General features: G+C 34.5%; 1 protein-coding gene and 2 long non-coding RNA genes across 4 annotated transcripts; all 3 read left to right on the plus strand.

The window, feature by feature from the left end:
- The first annotated feature begins 1,149 nt into the window (after positions 1–1,149).
- On the plus strand, positions 1,150–4,147 carry LOC110871214. Its single transcript, XR_002553562.1, has 4 exons — positions 1,150–1,289; positions 2,772–2,857; positions 3,721–3,810; positions 3,960–4,147. It is a non-coding gene; the product is annotated as an uncharacterized LOC110871214 (long non-coding RNA).
- A 3,279-nt stretch (positions 4,148–7,426) lies between these two features.
- LOC110871215 lies at positions 7,427–9,338 on the plus strand. The gene is made up of 2 exons (XR_002553563.2): positions 7,427–7,587; positions 9,070–9,338. It is a non-coding gene; the product is annotated as an uncharacterized LOC110871215 (long non-coding RNA).
- A 6,748-nt stretch (positions 9,339–16,086) lies between these two features.
- LOC110873105 (translation initiation factor IF3-1, mitochondrial) lies at positions 16,087–22,046 on the plus strand. Of its 2 annotated transcripts, none has more exons than XM_022122029.2 (9): positions 16,087–16,280; positions 16,655–16,866; positions 16,983–17,091; positions 17,782–17,849; positions 18,006–18,101; positions 18,245–18,301; positions 20,804–20,872; positions 21,007–21,084; positions 21,213–22,046. In XM_022122029.2, the coding sequence occupies exons 2-9, from the start codon at positions 16,663–16,665 to the stop codon at positions 21,873–21,875; spliced, it is 1,344 nt and encodes a 447-aa protein (XP_021977721.2). In that variant the 5' UTR covers positions 16,087–16,280; positions 16,655–16,662; the 3' UTR covers positions 21,876–22,046. The 2 variants fall into 2 exon arrangements, with proteins under 2 accessions (XP_021977721.2, XP_035832559.1); XM_035976666.1 differs by having other exon boundaries at positions 16,089–16,280; positions 16,655–16,877.
- Positions 22,047–22,596: the final 550 nt, after the last annotated feature.

The raw sequence follows: 22,596 nt of genomic DNA on the forward strand, positions 1-22,596 counted from the left end.
AAGAATAAATTATGGGTTGTCAATTTCCTTGATATAAGTAATTGACTTAGTTAAAAGGAAAAACGTTAAACTAAAATTCAGTTTTAGTAAGAAACAACGTTTTAACAAATATGAATATTATGAGACGAACTCAGAAATGGTTAATATTAAAGTATATAGGTTTTAACACCAATAGGTGTGTGTAAAATGATACATTCGAAAGAAAGATTTTCGACAATGAAAAGTCGACATAAACTTAAACAAGATGTGATGGGATTACAGTCACTAAAAGTAACGTAGAATGTAACCATGTTGTAACGTGAGTTATGAGACAAGAAATCAGAAAAACGCAAAAGGCCGGGATGGCAATATGATGTACCCGGGTGACTGGGTATAAAGTGACGGCGAGAAATTAATCTAGCCGGTAAAAACCATTCAGAGTCAAAATAGTGTTATGACTTATGCAAGGCGCTGGTCAATATAAAAATTTGCTAGAAGTAAACGTGTTGAATAATAAATATGACCGAGTAATCAGATGACAACTCGGTCAAATAAGTGACTAGAATAAGAAACACAAGCTGAAAGTAATGGCCTACGAGGCCTTACACGTGAAAGGCGCATATGCCTTAAAACTAAAAACACATTACCATACTTTTTGGTAAGATTATTATGAGCGAATAGTGCTCAAGTGATCATCGAAACTAAGGTTCAGATGATCTAAACTGATAAAGTTTGTGAGAAAGGTTTCGGGGACGAAACCTCTTTAAGGGGGGTAGACTTGTAACACCCCGAAAACGGGTTTGGTAATCAAACAACGTTAATAATAATGAATGGGTAAAATACCGTTAGTGGTAAAATTTAACCCGGTGAATATAAGTATTTAAATAAATAATCTAATATTAATTAAAAAGAAGGATAAATACTTTGAGAAAACAAAGTATATAAAAGGCCCGAGTTAACGGGGCCTAAAATAAAACGGGTTATGGCTCCCCGAACCCATTAAGTTAACTAGATAGAACTAACTTAGTTAGTAATGGGTAATGAAATGATAAACCATGGGTTCTAGTTTCAATTGTAAATTCTTGAAACTATAGGTACTAATGTCGTCAAGTAGGAAACTAATTTTTATTAAAACACAACACACACATAGAATGTGTGTGTGTGTGTGTGTGTGCGTGGGGAACGACCAGAGCAGGAAGAAAAAGGGTAAAACCCTAAACTCCACAAAATCTTCCAATTGAAGGTGCAATTGAAGACCAAACTTGGATTTGAATACATATAAACGATCACCGAGCTAAGGGGATCGTAAGGTATGTCGAAATTTATAGTTTGGTGATATTTTGAGTTTGTGATAATCATGCATGAATGAAATTTTAGTGTGAATGATTGAATGTTATAGTGAAATTGACACTAGTATAAGTCTAGGAACGAACCCTAGATGTGAAATTGGTAATTAAATGTCATGAACAAGTGATTGAAGGATTAACCTTGTAAGTGGTAAATGGGTTTTATGAAAATATGATGAACACTTGAAAAGTGATGGTAAATCTGAGAAAAATTGATGTTATGATGCAAGATTTGATATTGTTCATGAGTGCTAGACATAAGGGTTTGATTTAATGATTGAAACTTGGTTAAAAATACTAGCCATGAACTAAATAGAAGAGGTATAAAAATCATGCCCATAAGGTGCTCGTTAAAATGCCCAAGTGAATCGTGTTGTCTACTAGTTTGTATGTAGAGCTTGATTTGATGATTTCATGAGTAGTGGGTTTATGACAAATCTTTGATTTGTATGAAATTAAACATGATGGTGTATAAGAATCACCAAATAGGACTTGAATATATGTTAATTTTAGTTCTAGTTCTTAAATTGACAAAGATGAAGTTGAGAAGATGATAAAATTAGGATTCATATGATGACTTCTTGAAATAGATGATGTTTTTCACATCTCTTAGCCTACAATCACTATGTTATAGGTTTCTAACCATTACCAAGAGTTTAATAAGGGTTTTAGCCATAGAAATGGGTTTCATTTGATGGTTTGCCTCGAATTTAAAAGGACCCTAAACATGATTTCCGTAGCTTTTTATATGGATTTCGACTAATCTTAAAAAAAATCATATAAAATCAACCGTTTATCCGATTTGGGTGTTCTATACCTTTTCGGAAAGCTTATGAAGTAAATTTTTACTGTTTTCAATCATAAGAAACAAATTTGGTTGTTAAATAGGCCAAAAAAGTGAATTAAACCGCTGTTCAAAACCTTGAAAGTTGTTTAAAAAATGAAAATATAGTTGCTGTGCTGATTTTATAAAAATCATATAAAATCATAGAAAATTCGTTAGAAGGTGTACCTTATATGCTTGCGAAGGTATTGAAGTTTTCTACGATCCATCTTTGAACATGTTAATCTAGTTCGGACTTTGAATGGGTCATAATGGTCAATTAGAGCAGCTGTATAGAAAATCGCTGCACATTAATAATGTCATTATTAATCCAGAAAAAGACATATGATTGCGTATACTTGATTTAGTCATGAAGTATTTATTGTTAGAAAAAAATAACACTTTATGTGACATGCTTAAAGTGCTCAAAATCACTTACTAACTAGTTCGTATAAGTAACTTGACTAACGGGTCAAACGTTTAGTGAATGGAAAGAGTTATGAAAAAAAAATATAGTTGTTGAATAAATAGCATACTTTGATGAATAAGTGTGTGAATCCATAAGGTGTGTTGGTCATGTTAATGTTGACTAATCTAATCATCTTGTGGATATGATATGGTAGTTTGACTCTGACAAGCTAGATGGGAGCTTGGAAATGAACGGGTCAAATGTATACAAGTTCAAGTATGAAGCTCGCAAGGATGCAAGGTAAGTAAAGCTTACACCCTTTTTTTATGGATACGTATTTGCTTTATAGATTATAAACACAACCAAGGTTATATCCAAAATATGGGTTCCGACACGAAATGATACAGGTCGGGACGAGTAAAATGATAAGAAAAAGAAGCATGTTTAATGGAAAAAGGGGCGAAATGGGTTAAATAATGAAATGAAAAATAAATACCATTCAAATATAAGTGCAAAATGTTTGGTCATTTAGACTAAACGGGTCAAATGGTAATGTTAACACCATTTGACGAATAATGACTAATAAGTGCGTGTCGAGTCCGATGCTCACAGGGTAAAACAGATTATGGAATTTGCGTTGCTATGAATCAGTAAGTTATTAAGGCAAATTAAAACGGGTCAATACTTTGACCCGAGTCAGGTACGCGTAAATTGGCGGAGCATAAGTAGACATATTAACGTGGAAATGTGATGTGTGGAAAGAGAAGAGCGGGATTTGAACTTAAATGTTTAAATCTCCTAAACGGGTCAAAATGAATTATGCGCATAGCTTGGGCATTGGTCGCATAATTCATAAAAGTTATGTTCACGAGTTAAAGATTTTTGAGTTAACAAGTAGTCCAAGGTTTTATGATGATTTAAAATGATTTAGAAACAAGTCGTTTAATAGATTATGAAACGGGTCGAATAATTGTATAAGAGATTTATAAGCCGTAAGCTTATAAATCAGCATCGTTACAAACCTTTGTGTTGATTACATAGGAGACTACATTACGGTCAATACGAAACAAAAATCGCGTAAAACGGATGTGTCGTTTGAATGTTATGCATGTTTTTGTTAAACATAGAAACAAAAAGCACATAACTGGGCAAAAAAAATGCAGGTTGCAGAAACAAACCTGCTGGAAAATGGTGACCCTCGCGCCACGCGAAGGACCAAGATGGATGGGGCATGACACGCGGCCACGGTCGCGGTACGTGACAGAATTAGGGAACCCTGTCGCGGTACGCGACAGGGGTACAACTTGTAGATTTTGTTTGTTTCACTTATTTGGCTCAAAGTACTTGAAGAAACATGTTACATAATTATCAAAACTAACGTTTGTGTTGGTTTTGATTACAGGTAAATGATATCGGTATCCGGATGAAGATCAAGCGCCTAACAAGAACCGAACACACGATAAATGAAGCTTCCGCATTTGAGTTTAAACCTTGTTATCAAAAGTAAACTATGTGAACATTTGTTACTATCTTTTGAATGTTTTAATCATGTATGAATGATAACTTATAAAAAGTTTTTGAAAGGTCACATTTTCATGTAAAATGCGTGGTTTATTAATATAATCTTGATAAATTAAGACGGGTCTTACAAGTTGGTAATCAGAGCTCAAGGTTAAAAGAATAAAGTGTTCGGTTCGAGGCTTGATCGCAAATCCGGTAAGTACATGTATGTTAATAGTTTAGCATGCTAAAGTGTTGTAAACAACACCTAGGGCTATCGTGTGATACACGTTACCTCAATTAAATGATAAATATAGTTGACCAAATTGCGCGCGTTTACGCGTATAGTAGAAAAGCCTTGTATTATAAGACGGGTGATTATTGAAGTTCATGTTACTAATTCTTGTAAATGTTTTATTTGAAGGACACTCGCATCTGAAGATAGCGAGAGTTTAACAAATTGCGGATATGACGGTGGAACGGTCCGAGGTTTGACAAGCAGAGCATACTCATCAAGGACCTAAATCGCGTGATGATCGCAAACAAGGTTAACGACATAAAGAGCCCGTTAGGGCAAGCATTTACTGGTGCACATTTTAAATTATTACGTGAATAGTAATATGCAACAAATACGTAGAGATTGAAAGTTGCATATATAGATTAAAAATTTGGAACAACCCGAATAGAAAACCTATCCGGGATATTGTTTCCAAAAGAAACAAATAGAGGCATTATTTACATGGGGTGTAATGTGAAAATTATAAAAAAGGTCATGTATACCAGGTATTGATCGCTTACTCTGGCCAAGTAAGTGGTGAGCACGTGGTACCATGAACTTTTTATGATGGACATGCTTACATCCAATGTAGTAAGGACGGGGTGAGTGGGATAAATTAAAACGTACCCAAATGAATCAGATAAGCAAAATATTTGATAATAATGTAAATGCACAGCCGAGTGACGGAAGCGTATCATATTAGGATAATGAGCCTGAGTGAAGGGACAAAGAAACATGTAAAATGATTAAGGTACGAATGGGAGGGGTGTACTTACACTCGAACCCAGAGAATGTAAACATGTAAAATGATTAAGGTACGCATTGGGAGGGGGTGTAATTACACTCGAACCCGGAGAATGCAAACATGTAAAATGATTAAGATATGTATTGGGAGGGGTGTACTTACACTCGAACCCGGAGAATACAAACATGTAAAATGATTAAGATATGTATTGGGAGGGGGTGTACTTATACTCGAACCCGGAAAATGCAAATATGTCTCTTAACTGGCCGTTTTTGTAAAACGTCAAGCTTGAGGACAGAGTCGGAATATAAAAGTGAAGCGAGGTCTTAATGCATACCGGGAGGGTTGCAATAATAATGACTTCGGTAAAACATCCGGTGTATGGGTAGGAATTTTAACGCATGTGTAAACCAAGAGACGTGAACGCAGGTTAAAAATCAAAAGACTTGGATTATGAGTTATGACTATAAAATTTCGTAAATAGAAATTTTGAATAAATATGTTCAACCAATCGAGGTTGAACAGGTTGAACAAAGAATGAAGTTTGACGTTCATAAGTGGTGAAATTTCACACGAACAAGTCAAACAAATTAAATAAAGAACAACGCTTGCTAGTGTAAGTAAGCGCGAACCGGATAAATAAAAGCGCGAAATACTAATAAACCTATGCAAGGGGTTATGGGCGCTAAAAAAATAATAAATAAATAAATAAAATAAATAAATAAACCGTAAGGTAAAAGAATCCGGGTAGTGGGTTGCAAAAACATGTAGGTGAGAACCAAATAATGGCAAGCATAGAATAAACCGACGTATGAATGACGTAAGAAGACGTAAAGTCGGAAAATTAGTCCAAAAGTAAACAAATGAAGCCTTAGACTACGGTCAAGGTCAACTAAAGTTCAAAAGCGAAAATAAACGAATCCAAACATAACAAGAGATGCTTTGAAGCTATATATGTATATATATACATTTGAATATAGACACAAATAAAAGATGAATCCGCGGGATCATCGTAACCTTCGGGAATGCGAGCAGTGTTAAGGTCTACGGGACCAGAATGACTCTCGGGTCACGAATAAAAAGGGAAATAAACCTTAGGGTCCTTGTTAAAAGGGGGTGAAGACCTAAGGAAATAGCCTACAAGGCTAAGTGAAAGAACCTACGAGTCAATAGAGGAAAGCAAGGGAACTTGCTACGATTCCTCGCGTAAAATAAGAACGGAAAAGAATAAATTATGGGTTGTCAATTTCCTTGATATAAGTAATTGACTTAGTTAAAAGGTCTAAAATTCAGTTTTAGTAAGAAACAACGTTTTAACAAATATGAATATTATGAGACGAACTCAGAAATGGTTAACATTAAAGGATATAGGTTTTAACACCAATAGGTGTGTGTAAAACGATACATTCGAAAGAAAGATTTTCGACAATGAAAAGTCGACATAAACTTAAACAAGATGTGATGGGATTACGGTCACTAAAAGTAACGTAGAATGTGACCATGTTATAACGTGAGTTATGAGACAAGAAATCAGAAAAACGCAAAAGGCCGGGCTGGCAATATGATGTACCCGAGTGACAGGGTATAAAGTGACGGCGAGAAATTAATCTAGCCGGTAAAAACCATTCAGAGTCAAAATAGTGTTATGACTTATGCAAGGCGCTGGTCAATATAAAAATTTGCTAGAAGTAAACGTGTTGAATAATAAATACGACCGAGTAATCAGATGACAACTCGATCAAATAAGTGACTAGAATAAGAAACACAAGCTGAAAGTAATGGCCTACGAGGCCTTACACGTGAAAGGCGCATATGCCTTAAAACTAAAAACACATTACCATACTTTTTGGTAAGATTATTATGAGCGAATAGTGCTCAAGTGATCATCAAAACTAAGGTTCAGATGATCTAAACTGATAAAGTTTGTGAGAAAGGTTTCGGGGACGAAACCTCTTTAAGGGGGGTAGACTTGTAACACCCCGAAAACGGGTTTGGTAATCAAACAACGTTAATAATAATGAATGGGTAAAATACCGTTAGTGGTAAAATTTAACCCGGTGAATATAAGTATTTAAATAAATAATCTAATATTAATTAAAAAGAAGGATAAATACTTTGAGAAAACAAAGTATATAAAAGGCCCGAGTTAACGGGGCCTAAAATAAAACGGGTTATGGCTCCCCGAACCCATTAAGTTAACTAGATAGAACTAACTTAGTTAGTAATGGGTAATGAAATGATAAACCATGGGTTCTAGTTTCAATTGTAAATTCTTGAAACTATAGGTACTAATGTCGTCAAGTAGGAAACTAATTTTTATTAAAACAAATAATTAAAACACAACACACACATAGAATGTGTGTGTGTGTGTGCGTGGGGAACGACCAGAGCAGGAAGAAAAAGGGTAAAACCCTAAACTCCACAAAATCTTCCAATTGAAGGTGCAATTGAAGACCAAACTTGGATTTGAATACATATAAACGATCACCGAGCTAAGGGGATCGTAAGGTATGTCGAAATTTATAGTTTGGTGATATTTTGAGTTTGTGATAATCATGCATGAATGAAATTTTAGTGTGAATGATTGAATGTTATAGTGAAATTGACACTAGTATAAGTCTAGGAACGAACCCTAGATGTGAAATTGGTAATTAAATGTCATGAACAAGTGATTGAAGGATTAACCTTGTAAGTGGTAAATGGGTTTTATGAAAATATGATGAACACTTGAAAAGTGATGGTAAATCTGAGAAAAATTGATGTTATGATGCAAGATTTGATATTGTTCATGAGTGCTAGACATAAGGGTTTGATTTAATGATTGAAACTTGGTTAAAAATGTTAGCCATGAACTAAATAGAAGAGGTATAAAAATCATGCCCATAAGGTGCTCGTTAAAATGCCCAAGTGAATCGTGTTGTCTACTAGTTTGTATGTAGAGCTTGATTTGATGATTTCATGAGTAGTGGGTTTATGACAAATCTTTGATTTGTATGAAATTAAACATGATGGTGTATAAGAATCACCAAATAGGACTTGAATATATGTTAATTTTAGTTCCAGTTCTTAAATTGACAAAGATGAAGTTGAGAAGATGATAAAATTAGGATTCATATGATGACTTCTTGAAATAGATGATGTTTTTTCACATCTCTTAGCCTACAATCACTATGTTATAGGTTTCTAACCATTACCAAGAGTTTAATAAGGGTTTTAGCCATAGAAATGGGTTTCATTTGATGGTTTGGGTCGAATTTAAAAGGACCCTAAACATGATTTCCGCAGCTTTTTATATGGATTTCGACTAATCTTAAAAAAATCATATAAAATCAACCGTTTATCCGATTTGGGTGTTCTATACCTTTTCGGAAAGCTTATGAAGTAAATTTTTACTGTTTTCAATCATAAGAAACAAATTTGGTTGTTAAATAGGCCAAAAAAGTGAATTAAACCGCTGTTCAAAACCTTGAAAGTTGTTTAAAAAATGAAAATATAGTTGCTGTGCTGATTTTATAAAAATCATATAAAATCATAGAAAATTCGTTAGAAGGTGTACCTTATATGCTTGCGAAGGTATTGAAGTTTTCTACGATCCATCTTTGAACATGTTAATCTAGTTCGGACTTTGAATGGGTCATAATGGTCAATTACAGCAGCTGTATAGAAAATCGCTGCACATTAATAATGTCATTATTAATCTAGAAAAAGACATATGATTGCGTATACTTGATTTAGTCATGAAGTATTTATTGTTAGAAACAAATAACACTTTATGTGACATGCTTAAAGTGCTCAAAATCACTTACTAACTAGTTCGTATAAGTAACTTGACTAACGGGTCAAACGGTTAGTGAATGGAAAGAGTTATGAAAAAAAAATATAGTTGTTGAATAAATAGCATACTTTGATGAATAAATGTGTGAATCCATAAGGTGTGTTGGTCATGTTAATGTTGACTAATCTAATCATCTTGTGGATATGATATGGTAGTTTGACTCTGACAAGCTAGATGGGAGCTTGGAAATGAACGGGTCAAATGGATACAAGTTCAAGTATGAAGCTCGCAAGGATGCAAGGTAAGTAAAGCTTACACCATTTTTTTATGGATACGTATTTGCTTTATAGATTACAAGTTCAAGTATGAAGCTTCCGCATTTGAGTTTAAACCTTGTTATCAAAAGTGAACTATGTAAACAATTGTTACTATCTTTTGAATGTTTTAATCATGTATGAATGATAACTTATAAAAGTTTTTGAAAGGTCACATTTTCATGTAAAATGCGTGGTTTATTAATATAATCTTGATAAATTAAGACGGGTCTTACAAGCGGAGTTTCAACTACATAATGGATGAAGTTGAAAAAGGGAAATATATGTATTCGCAAAGTTCACACTGATCAAAATCTTGCGGATCCACTCACGAAGCTCCTTGAACGAACAAAGCATGAAGGGTCATACTTGTGCCTTAAGACTTCGATATTCTAGTGATTGGATTTGATTTATTTTGTATTTGGATATTGGAACAATTTTTTTTATAACTCTTTATGGTATTTTGAGTTACGTTCCATTTTAGCATGTTTAAATCCATGAATAAGTTGCTTATTCTAAATGTTCGTGGTCGATCATACTTGTGGGAACAAATATGAATGTAAGACTATTATGAACTTGGATTGGTGGATATTCATTAGGTATGAATATAGAGCAAAGTGTTGCTGCCAAGGTTCATAGATATTTGTGGGATACAAATATTGGACTGACTCACTCTCAAATGTTACTGCATGGAATCATTTGTGATTGATCATAAGTAAATTTGAGTAAAGGAGAATATCATAGTATCCTCAGACCTGAGATACATATTGGGTCTTGATATTCACCATATATTGTACCTTGACTTTTTTTCTTCGCTGTCAGTAATATGGCAGTACATAAGGCTAAGCTCAGGTGTGATACAAGGTGATTGTGAGAGACGTATGTAGTCAAGATGGGATTTGTTCCTCTTATTCGTTGAGAGTAAGATGTCTAAGGCCTGCTAATGTTAAATCAACAGAGAATGATCACTCTATGTCTCTGGATTTGACATGACATCTGTAACGAAAGGATAAATGATAGATTCACCTAAATCATGTTCAACTAAGGGACTTGAAGGGGATGATGTGATTGAATGGGACATATAGTCATACGTATTAGGGGTAGTAAACTATAGTTAGGTGGTATTTACTACTTGCATCAATTTTCTATGTATCTTGTGCAAGTGGGAGATTGTTGGATTCTGTATGCCCAAGACACATATTAAATTGATGTGGCTAGTACGTTATGATCCAAGTCGAGTCATACCCAAATACAAGCTAGACAAACACTTATAATATTTATTTATGATACGATCAAACAAATAAATATTAACACTTACAATATTTAGAAATTGGTTTTCTAAGTAATTACACTTGAGAAACTAATAAATTATATGGATAATTTATTTTGAGAGAATATTTTATTTTGTTATTTAATGGGTTAAATAACATAATAAAAAATATAACATAAGTCTTATAACATATGATGTTATATTTTATAAAAGTTATAAAATATATATATGTAAGACTTATATTATTTAAAAGAAAAAAATTGATTTTTTTATATAAAAGTGCCCCCCCCCCTTCGCAAGAAGTTGTGGTCCAATCACATTACATGCAATTTACATGTGTAAGATGGGTTTTGATTGGGTGGTCTTTCCAAGACCATTTTGGTCCAATAATCTTACATGCAATTTGCATGGTTAGATGCACTTTGATTGGGAAAGACTTGTGGCAACCTTCTCTCTCATCATTTTATTAATTTTTGTATGACAAAAATTAAAAACTAGTAGACATAATTTTTCAAGTGCAAGACTTGAATTCTCTCTCAAATTTTCGGCCAACATAAGGGTTGTTCAAAGGGTTTTTCAAGTTTGATTCAAGTGTTCAAATCCTAGCTAAATCTAGAGTGTTTGTTGGAAGGCTTGGGGTATACAAGCTTGAGGTCTTCTACACTTGAAGGCAACCGTTCAAGAATCATCATCTTCTTCATATCTTATACTCCTTGGAAGGTAGTATTCTAAACACTCTATGGTTGTGTTTTAATCTTTTGATAGCATGCATATTCGTATATGGATCCGGGGATTGGGGTTTTCATATAAAATGGGTTTTATATCTTGTAAGTAACATGTTTTAAATAATATTTTCCGCTGCGTTTTTTATTTTATAAGGATAAAATTAGCTTTGAAAAACATGTGAAAAACCCCAACAATGATGACATTTTAACTTGTATATTTCTTCAAGTCTGATGTAAAAGAAGGATATTATGGTAGTAAAACGTGATGAAAAACAGGTGAACTAACAATCATATTATATTGTGAAATAGCTAACAACCCAAAGGTCAGATTTATTCACCGCACCATTAAACTAATCTAGTAGGAAAAAACGTGTACATTTAATATAAACATATAAATTCATATATTTCAAAACAGCAACCCTTTAATGCAAAACCTTTCAAAAATAAGTTTTCATGGGAAAACAAAAAAGTTAAATATCAAGAAACTAAAAGAACAAAAATAAATAAAAAAACAGGTTATCATAATTACCATTAACTTCTTCATTTATCGTAAAGATGCATTTTAAACACTATAAAAGGCTGATGATTAGGCTGATTCAAAACATTTATAGAATTGTGTTTTAAAAATCTGTCCTCTCAAAAAACAAAGTTGGAACACAATTGGCCTAATGAAGAACTAATATATAAAATCAACATCATCAGTGATAATAAATACAAGAAAACCTGGAGCAGCATCGGATTGCTTCATGAAGTCCTCCACTCTCCTACATCAGACTTCAAGAACAGTGCAGAAGAATTTCCCACTACTCGCTCGAAAAAAAACAAAGTTGAAATATATCAATACTTTAAAATAAAAATTATCAACATATATCAACAGTTTAAACGAATCCACAAACCTAAAATAACCCGCAACTGATTGTTTGAATTTTAAACAACTCTGATTAGGCTGAAATATAAAGCGAGAATTAGAATAGATCAGTTCAAAATTTAAGATTCAAAATTACAGAAAAAAACATACTCTCAACGATGTTGCAACAATGATGTTGGAAAATTATGTGAAGTATAAAAAGCTGTAATCAGAGATGAACAGACTGAATATGGAAATTCTGCATTCTGCAACAATCTATCTATACTTTCTATAAAAAGAGAAAACCAAGTGACATAAGAAAAGCTGAGGTGAAACGTTGATGTGTGAAACAGAGCTTCAACGAAACAACGATGTTGGAACAATGATATTGGAAGGAAATTGTGTAAACAGAGTCAATAAATGTTCGAACAAAGAACTGTAATCGGAGATTAACCGGCTCAATCATGAGAGCTTTGCATTTGAGTAAGAGAGATATGATCACAAATATGAGTGAGAGAGATAACTTGAAATTTGAATGTGGAGCCAAATTCATATATGTTATTTATAGGAGCCAGATTCATATGTAGTTTGAATTTTGAATTTGGAGCCAAGATTTTAAGTTTTGAATATGGGTAGAAGTTATGGGTAGAGGTTTGAAGTGTGTATAAACAACTGCCCTTTTGTATGTGGGCATATGTTTAAATTTTTAATAACAGACAGACCTTTGAAAGTATAGATGTGGGCCAGACCTTTGAAAATTAAAGTGATTTTATATATTAAGGTTTATGATGCAGTAATGACATAAGAAAAGACTTGTTGGATAGCCTCTATGGCTGCCACCTCAGCTTTTCTTATGTCACTTGGTTTTCTCCCTTTATAGAAAGTATAGATTGAGAAAGGATCATGTACAAGACATTGTGAGAAGGAGGGAGTGATAAGTGTCATTGGCAGGAAGAGTAATTTAGTCTTTTCTCAAGTGAACTAGTTTCCCCCTTGATTTTTAAACGACTATAACTTTCTCATACGTTAATATTTTTTTTTTAAAAGTGCACCGTATTAATGAACATTTCATTCTCTTTAAGTCGAGCAGTCTATTGCTATACTTTTCTTTAAAAAAATTACAGGATTTTGAATACGCATTGCTTGATTATGAATACCCAGTACATGACTACGTGATTTTTGAATACCCATTACGTGATTACACATTCAACACAAATCATTACACATTCAACACAAATCATTACACATTCAATATAAATACATTACATGATTACACACTCAATAATAAGAACTTGATTGTTTATATTTTATTACGTATCATGCATAATTGTAAGCATTTATCCTAAATACGTGATTACACCTGAAATATTATGTGGTTATATAGGTTGAGTTAGCTAGTGTTTTGTATATAATATATCCTTAATACGTGATTATGCTTGCAATATTAGGTATTCCATATGAAATATTATGTATTATATGTTTTGTTTTTACGTAATTACGTAATCACTTAGTGGGGGTTCACATAAATACTATAATGAAATCATGTAATCACGAAATTGGTATTCAAAATTACGTAGTCACGTAATAATACATAGTCAACTATTGTTACGTAACTACGTAATCATAGTGGAGTTTCACATAAAAAATCTATAAGGAAATCACGTAATCACGTATGGGTATTCAAAATAACGTAGTCATTCACTGGGCATTTAAAATCACGTAATGGGTATTCAAAATCCTGTAATTTTTTAAAGAAAATTATAGCAATAGGATATGCTCGAATTAATGAGAATGAAATGCTCGTTAATACGGTGTAATTTTTTTTTAATATTAACGTATGAAAAGATATGTCTTGTATTTGATCTAGGGGCGACAACTCTTGACACGACTCGCTAACCCGACCAGAACCCGAGTACCTGACATGAAAAAACAGGTTTGGGTCGACTAACATAACCCATTTAAAATAACGGGTCAGGTTCGGGTTGACCCGTATTAAAAACGGGTCAGGTTCAGGTTGACCAGTATAAAAACGGGTTGACCCATTAATCCGTTTAACTATTTAGAAGAAGAAAACTTTATATTTTGTTTTTGTTTTTTCCGTTTCTTTTTTACATGGTTAAGTATAATAGTGTTCGATTTGACAAATTGTATTATTTATTTGTCACACTCATATTCGTCATTAAATATGTTATCGATAGCCCGCTTAAAACTCAACAACTCATTTATAAATCGTCAACTTGTATGACTCGTTTAAAAATACGGGTTAAACGGGTCAAGTTTGGGTTGCCCGGATTTATATGGGTCGGGTTAGGGTTGAAATCCTTGACCCGAATAATAATATAGGTCGGGTTGAACATTTCAACCCGTCAACCCACCAACCCGACACGATTGACACCCCTAATTTGATCCTCTACCTAAAAAAATTAGACGAGTCGACGTTTAGAACTTAAATCTAAGAATCTTTGTTTGTGTAAGAGCATTCACAATTGATTCTCCATCCTCATCTCTATAATTATACTAAAAATCACTATTTATTCTGTTCTCTCTGTTTATCAATTAAATAATACATTTTTATGCTTTTCTCATTACATTTTTTCTCTCTCTTCCACTCATAACCACTTTCAAAAAATATTATAAAAATTATAGAGTTGAATAGTGTTTTCTCCAAATTTACTGATAAATAATAGAGTAAACTGTCATTTTGGTCCTTGTGGTTTGGCCAGTTTTGACACTTTAGTCCAAATCTCAAAGTTTTTTGTATCTGGGTCTCTGTGGTTTCATTTTTGTTGCCATTTTGGTTCAAAAGTGAAATCATGCCAGATTCCCCTAATTAAACCCTCAACTTTTGTCTTTTTCCACAGGGGTAATTTTGTCATTTTCATTTTATTATAACTGATTATTAATTAAAAATAATAAAACTCTCTAAAACTAAATAAATCAACCAGCACATCATCTTCCCCAAGTTGTTTCAAAACCAGCATAATCGATCCCCTAATTCACCAAAATCCTTTCCCCCTTCTTTCTCTTCCTCTCTCCCTCTCTCCTCTCTGCCGCCACAAGCACCACCACTTGCCACCACCCTCTCGCACCCCCACCCCCACAAGCACCACCTCTTCAGACAGGTGACGATCTGGAATCCAAGCAGCGATGGAGTCACACTCGAGTTAGGGTTTGACGGCGGCGCTCAGGCAGTCGGAGGTGATGAGTCTTTCGTGTGCCGGTGAGCCCTACAAACCGAAACCTTTTATATCTTCTCCTACAAAACAATCCAAGATCAATGAGAGAACAGTCTGACCGGATGTTCATCGGTCAAAACCCTACAACAGCCACTAGTGAACACCACTAATGGTGGGTTTCCGTTCATGAACAAGGAACAAAGACGGCTACCGAAGATTATGGGTATATAACACCACCGCCACCTCCTCCCCCTTCTCACTACCGCCACTATGAATACCACCGTCACCTCCTCCCCCTAATCCCAACCCCATCTGATAAACCGAACAAATTATACATCTGGTTATACCCGCCGGAGAGGGTTTGGGGGTTGGAGTGAGAGTATGAGGGTTTGGGGAGTGTGTAATCCTCTGTTCCTTCGTCTTCAGATGTGTAATCACTCGTCTCGCTCCGATCGTCTTCGTTTCTTCTGTTATTATCTTCCGCCATTGAAGAGGATAGAACAGGGAGGTTGAGTAGAGGTGGAATGTGTGGGTTCGGAGACTCTAAACTAGGGTTTATGCTTGTTCTGTTTTCTTTTTGTTGTTATGTGGATGAAGAGAAGATTATGAGGGTTTTGTTGTTGTTAAATGACCATTTTGCCCCTGAGGAAAAGGACAAAATAGCAGGGTTTTTTTTGAAAAATCTGAGTTGATTTTGCTTTTGGACCAAAATGACAATAAAAATGAAACCACAAGGATTCCAATGCAAAAACCTTAAGATTTAGACTAAAATGACAAAACTATCCAACCTCAGTGACCAAAATAACAATTTACTCTAGATAATAACATTTTCTCTCCCAATACTCACAACTGCTTAGAACAATATATAAAAATCCAGTCACATACGAGATCAACTGTGAATCTTAAGCTTAAAGGCCCAAGCGCCCAAGCTCAATAAGCCCTAACGATTTCTTTTTTCTAATTTTTTAAGAATTGTATCTGTAGGACTAATCGATCACCCCCCGACGCCCTTCTGTTCTCTGGCCATCTACAAAACACCCGCATCCACAGTCACCTAATCGAAGCCCCAATCGAAGTTTCCAACCGTGGCTAAGGTAGAAAGTCTTCAAATCTTGAATTTTGATAACTTGATTTTCATACAGATTGTTACCGCTAACTGCTAATTTACACATGCGTTGGTGATTTGATACTTCTTGTTATTAGTTACTTTATCACAGTTATGATGAAAACCCTAATGGATTCCTGTCTCACTTGGCTGAATTAATTCATGTCATTATTGAAGTTTATCTTTGGTTCTTGTTTAATTAATTGATTTAGTTTTTTCATTTTTAGTTTTTTAATATCTGTGTTTGTTAACGTTGCAGTCGATATAAACTGTACAAAATGCAAGATGAACATTTTTAGTTTTTTTTAATGTTGAATAAAATCAGCTTGATTTTCGGATTCATATGTCATTGATATGATTTAGGAACAAGAATGGTGTTGTTTTGGTGTCGGACAAGGCAAGTGCAGCTCCGGGCTATATCGAATCAGTTGAAACGTTGCTATTTTCAGATTCACGAGTCGTCTTCGATTATCAGGGGAACCAACATTGGTGTTGTGAATGGTCCATGTTTGTCTTTTCATAGGACTGGATCCGAGTTTGGCAACCGTGTGCGATTCTTTGCGGCCCCTGCTCAGGTTATTCACTTGTATGTTAACATAGTTGTTTAGATCTTATAATCTGATAAATTGTTTGTGCGTTTGAATTGAACTTTTGTATGTTTATCGTAATATGTGTTGAACTGGTTGGTTAGGTTAAGCCGAAGTATGAAGGGAAGGATAAGGATAAGGATAAGGATAAGGGGCGCCCTCGAATGAACAAACAAATAAATGAACCATATGTTAGGCTTGTCACTGATGAAGGTCTGTTTATTATTTTATGTACACGCTAGGGGTGTTCATTATTTGTATCGCACTCGCATAACTTGAAATTCGAAGAAAAAAGTCAAATTTGAATATTTGCTTATTCGAATCGAGTAATTATTCGATCCGAACAGTAAGTTGAATTCGAGCTGAATTCGAATATGAGTTTCCGTTATTCGAACCTATTTGAATAACTTGATACGGTTATTCGAATATTCGATCTGCTGTTTAGGTGCTGCTCATTTTCTAGTTGTTTTGATGTTGTTTGGGGCTCATGACCTGAAGGTTTATTATGTTTTTATGTGTTTTTTTTAAACTTTTTAATTCTGCTTTGGGGTTGTTTTTATTATGCACGTTTTAGATTTTTAACAGTTAAAGAAAATAGTAATTTAGTTTTTTTTGTTGTAATTAAAAAATTTCTGTTTCTTTTTCTTAATTTGAATAAGTCGGATAAACCCAAATTCGAATAACATTATACAAATCGTATAAATCTAATCTCAGGTGAATTCGAGACGAATTCGAATATAGATTTTAAGACTTTAAACTCGAATAACCCGATTCGAATAACTCGAAATTCGACTTGACGAACACCCGTAGTACATACTTGTATAGTCTATACACCATTTCTATTTTCTTGTTAGACCATTTCTATTTTCTTGTTAATCGTTTAGAACAATGCAAAATTTGCAGGGCATGATGTAGTGGAAAGGGATGTAGCATTGGCGCGTGCAACAGAACTTGAACTTGATTTAGTCGAGGTACATCTTTTTCGAAAACTAATATATATTCGACCCTTTTCGTATCTTTTCATATTGAACATTATTGTTTTTTTTTATGCACAACGAAGCGTAACTAAGCTGACATACTAAATATTACTAATGTAAATTACTTTTGTCGTGCTCGTTTTGTTGCAGGTTCAATCCGGTAACCCACCCGTTTGCAAACTCATGGACTATAACAAAGAGATGTACAAAAAACATATATTGGAGAAAGAGCGAACCAAAAAGAAGGTAGGTGTTCCTTTACAAGTGAAGACATTACTTCTATATAAAATATAAAATATAATTCTTTCTGGATTATATAAATATGTGAGAATTAAAAGTTTGCTATGTTAAATATCTTGGGTTTTATATTTGTTTTAAACTTTTTGCAGGCTGATGTATCCTTACGTAAAGGAGGATTGAAAGAGGTTCGCATTACTCATAAAATTGTAAGTTATAACCAATCTTGATCATTGTTTGTAAGTTTCTTAATATTTATAAGAGTAAAATGCCATTTTCGTCCCTGAGGTTTAGCCAGTTTTGGGACTTCCGTCCAAAGATTTGTGTTTCCGCATCTGGATCCAAAAGCTTTGAACTCTTGCCATTTTCATCCGGCTGGTAAACTCCATCCAATTTTCTTCTTTAAGTCAGGGGTATTTTCGTCTTTTTTTTGTAAACTCAAAGGGAAATTCGGTCTTTTTACTTTATGTACAAGCATTTAGCATAATGTACAAGTATTCAAAAGACCAAATTGCCCTTTTAAGTATACCCCTGACTTAACGGAAAAAATGGATGGAGTTAACGAGCCGGATGAAAATGGCAAAGATTTCAAATCTTTTGGATTCAGAAGCGGAAAAACAAACCTTTAGACGAAAGTCGCAAAACTGGCCAAACCTCAGGAGCGAAAATGGCATATACTCTATTTATAAGCATAGTTGTCAAAAGCGCCAAAGGCGCGTGCATAGGCGCTCGGGCGCAGCGAGGCGCGCCTATAGCGCCTGGTGGTAGCTTAGGCGCAAAAATGGGCTTTTTTTGTAAAAACGGTGCTCAGGCGCAAAAGGCGCGCGCTCGGGCGCAGCGAGGCGAGCCGAAGCTGAATATCCAATTGATGTTGATGGAAGTTCTGATGACTTTGATGATGGTCTTGATGATTGATGATGAACTATAAGTTTAAATGTTTTAGTAACCGCAAACGTTTGTATAAGTCCTAGTAACTTTTGGTATCACAACGTGTGTATAAGTCCTATACTTTTGCTACTAACTATTAGCTACATGATCTTAAATGGCATATATAATAGTTTTTTTTTTTTTTATTTTATATGTGGAATCTTATTTATTTTCAAAGCATAACATATTTTTTATATTTTATTTCTCTATGTGCGCTTTTCTTAAAAAAGCCCACGTTTTTTTTGCGCCTTGCGTCTTTGACAACATATGCAATTGACAGTAACCTGAAGCATATATAATATTTGTGTATGTATGCAACTGACAGAAACCTGATGTATATGTGACATGTGCATATTTATGCAACTATAACCCTTTTTTTCTTTGAACTTATAATCTTAATTAGTTTAATATTAATAAGTTTATTTAACAAATAAGTTGAAAAATAGTTGGCAAGTGACAAAGTTTTCAAACTTCCCGGTTGTCGTGTTCAAAACATGCTTACTTTGCTTTTATAATTACTCTGTGTCTCACTGCGGATTGATTCAACGCTGCGTGTTGCTTTAAATATATAAGGGTCGTCCATCTGTAAGCTCATTTGTCTAAATGAGAACCCATCTCTCATCGCTGGTTGCTTTCGTTTCTTTGGGTTCTTCCAGCTTTAAGAACATGAAGTGACAATCTTTACTTAATCCGGTTCAACCGTGTTTGTTTAAAAACCATACGATTTGTTGTAGCGCGTTTCAGTTGAACCAGTTCGGCCTTAATAACAACACTGCTTTGTATTTATTAGATCTGACAGTTTTTACCCATTTGCTTTTTAACTTGTTGATTTGGGTTGTCTTTTATCTTAAATTGTCAAATTAAAAACATTAATTAAAAGGAGAACTTAGTCAAATGGATATTTTCTATTATCTGCACTGGTCAGTTGAGTCAAATGGGACACTTTGTACCTATGTTGTCAAAAGTGCGTAAGGCGCGCCTAGGCGACCGGGCGCAGCGAGGCGCGGCTATAGCGCCTGGTGGTGGCTCAGGCGAGAATATGGGTTTTTTTCTGTAAAAACGCTGCTCAGGCGAGCGCCCAGAGCCAGGCGCAGGTGAGGAAAGGCGCGGGCTTTAAACATGTGAGGCGCAATGAAGAAGAAAAAGGAGTGACAAACCGATTTAAGTGCAGCAATCACCTTCTGTGTCTTCGTTCTTCTCACGTTCCTTCTTTTTTTTTTTTTTTTTTTTTTTTTTTCTTTTCTATTTTGCAAGAGCGGCAGTCTTTTTTTTGACATATACTCCTAGGGTTTTAATGTTTGCGTATTAAAAAAATATTGGGCTTTTCCTTTTCCATTTTTGTTATATTTGAGCTTTCTTTTTTATTTGCTACTGAGATTTCTGTATCCACGATTTGTGCCTTAAATCTTTCAATTAACCTTGTTTATATCTTATTTTCTTATTTATAACAGCTTTTATTTTTCTTATATGAATTATATATATAATAATTAGATTTTTATTGTATTTGTAAAATAGTATTAATGTAATAATTGTTAAGGCCTATTATTAAACTAGCCCTAAACAAGTCTAAAAGCCCTAAAACTAGTATTTTTATACTCTGTGCCTCACTTAAAAAAGCCCTCGCTTTTTTAGCGCCTTGCGCCTAGGCTCCGGGCGAGACATATGCGCCTTAAGTGCGCCTTGCACCTTTGACAACTACATAGTTCATAAGTATGGTTTTCTTCTATCTTGGCCCCTCCTTGATGCTATATTGCTATTTCACGAAATGCTGTTTTTATTTCCAGGATAAACATGATATGCAAACAAAAGCGGACACCGTCAAACGATTGGCTGAGCGTGGTTACCGAGTTAAGGTATATTTGTATAACTAAAATCATTGTCATTCGTAATTGTGATACGTGCTGATACTACAATCGGGTCTTGTTATGCGACTTATATCAAATGTCGGTCACATGTTAATGTTTTAAAATGTTTTACGGTTTTGCAGTGTATGGCGGTGGTAGTGCCTAATGAAGATACCAAAAAGCAGAATTTAGCAGGACTGCTATCTCGTCTAGCTGCTCTGGTACGTTTAACTTTAACAGGTGAAATTGATTATTAAAAAAAAACTAAGGAAACGGGAAACGGGTCAAATGGGTAGAAAGTCATCCGAATGTGTTCTATTTCATTTATAATATAGCTTTCAATTAACAGATTGACGATTTTTCTATCGTGGAAAGTGGGCCCAAGATAGAGGCGAAACAAGCATACATTGTTGTAAGACATTCCAAATTTGGACCGTTAAAGAAAGGCACAGGCAAAAAGAATGTTTTAGAAATACTAAATAGTAGCATTTCAAAACAAAGCCTGGAAGAAGAGCAAAGCTTAAACGAAGCCGATTCTGATACTGTAGAGGATACGGATTCCGAAACAGAAACGGAACTGGATTCAACCGATGACTTTGACCAAAACCAAAGGGTCAAAGCTGCACCAGAAGTTACAAATAGGTATGCAGCCACAAAACAAACTAATAATGGGTCAGAAAACAGGTATGCAACCACTAGGCCGACAAATGGTCCAGGTGTGAGAAGACAGTTTGAACCTGAAAGTCAAAGTCAACATCAAAGTCAAAACCCAAACAATCGACGAGGGGATTTCAGCAGGCGAGGTCCAGGTGAATCAGCATCAGGTTATGGGATGTTTGATCCACCAAAACCGAACAATGATTCGCAGAGAGATAGTAGACCCGTCGAAGTAAACAGGTACCAGAAAGGACCGAGGCCACAAGTACCAACTTCACGGGGCGATTACAGTAGAGAAAACACAAATATGAACCCTGGTGGCGTCAGGGATAAGCAAGCCGGTTTCCGAAGATGAATAAACAATTTTGTAGAAGCAAATGCGGCACTTGTGGGTTGTCATTTAATTTTTATTGGTATAATTTGCATGGCTGGCACTATGCAGTGTTTGCTAGTCCATTGAGTTATGAGATTGAAACTGGATTAATATAATGATCACACTGCTAAGGGTTAGTGGTTTTTTACCATATGGTTTTTTTTTTTTTTTTTTTTTTTTTTTTTTTTTTTTTTTTTTTCTTTTGGACTGTTAGAAATAAGTTGTTATACTAGCGGTGATTGGAAACATGTTTAAAAGCGATTATGTCTCTACCGTATTTTTTGTTTCATTTCTTCTGCAATGATCTCAAACATAAGTGTTTTTGGTTCCACTTTGTGATCACTTTTGAACTACTGAGTCATTTCGTCTTGTCAAGTTCAATGTTCGTGAAAATCGAGTTCAATGTTAGTGAAACTGATCAACATTCTTTTTGTTTCAATGCAGCAAGATCCAAGTTGTGTTGGTTGATAATTGGGCATATTTTATTCATGAACACTGGATTTTTAGTAAGACTTAAAATTCAAAGAGTACTAAACATATAAATGGATTGATAAGTCAGGAAACTATAAGAGGAAATAAGAAACAAATTAGAATTTTGACCCTTTGCGAAAGTAACTCGATTTTTTTTCCGACGCGGCCGCCCATGTTTAGTGAACATTTTATAGGATTGAATAGTCAAAGGGATCTTTTGAGACATTTGAAA

Source organism: Helianthus annuus, chromosome 8 (genome assembly GCF_002127325.2).
Source record: "Helianthus annuus cultivar XRQ/B chromosome 8, HanXRQr2.0-SUNRISE, whole genome shotgun sequence".
In the NCBI taxonomy this organism is placed as follows: Eukaryota; Viridiplantae; Streptophyta; class Magnoliopsida; order Asterales; family Asteraceae; genus Helianthus; species Helianthus annuus.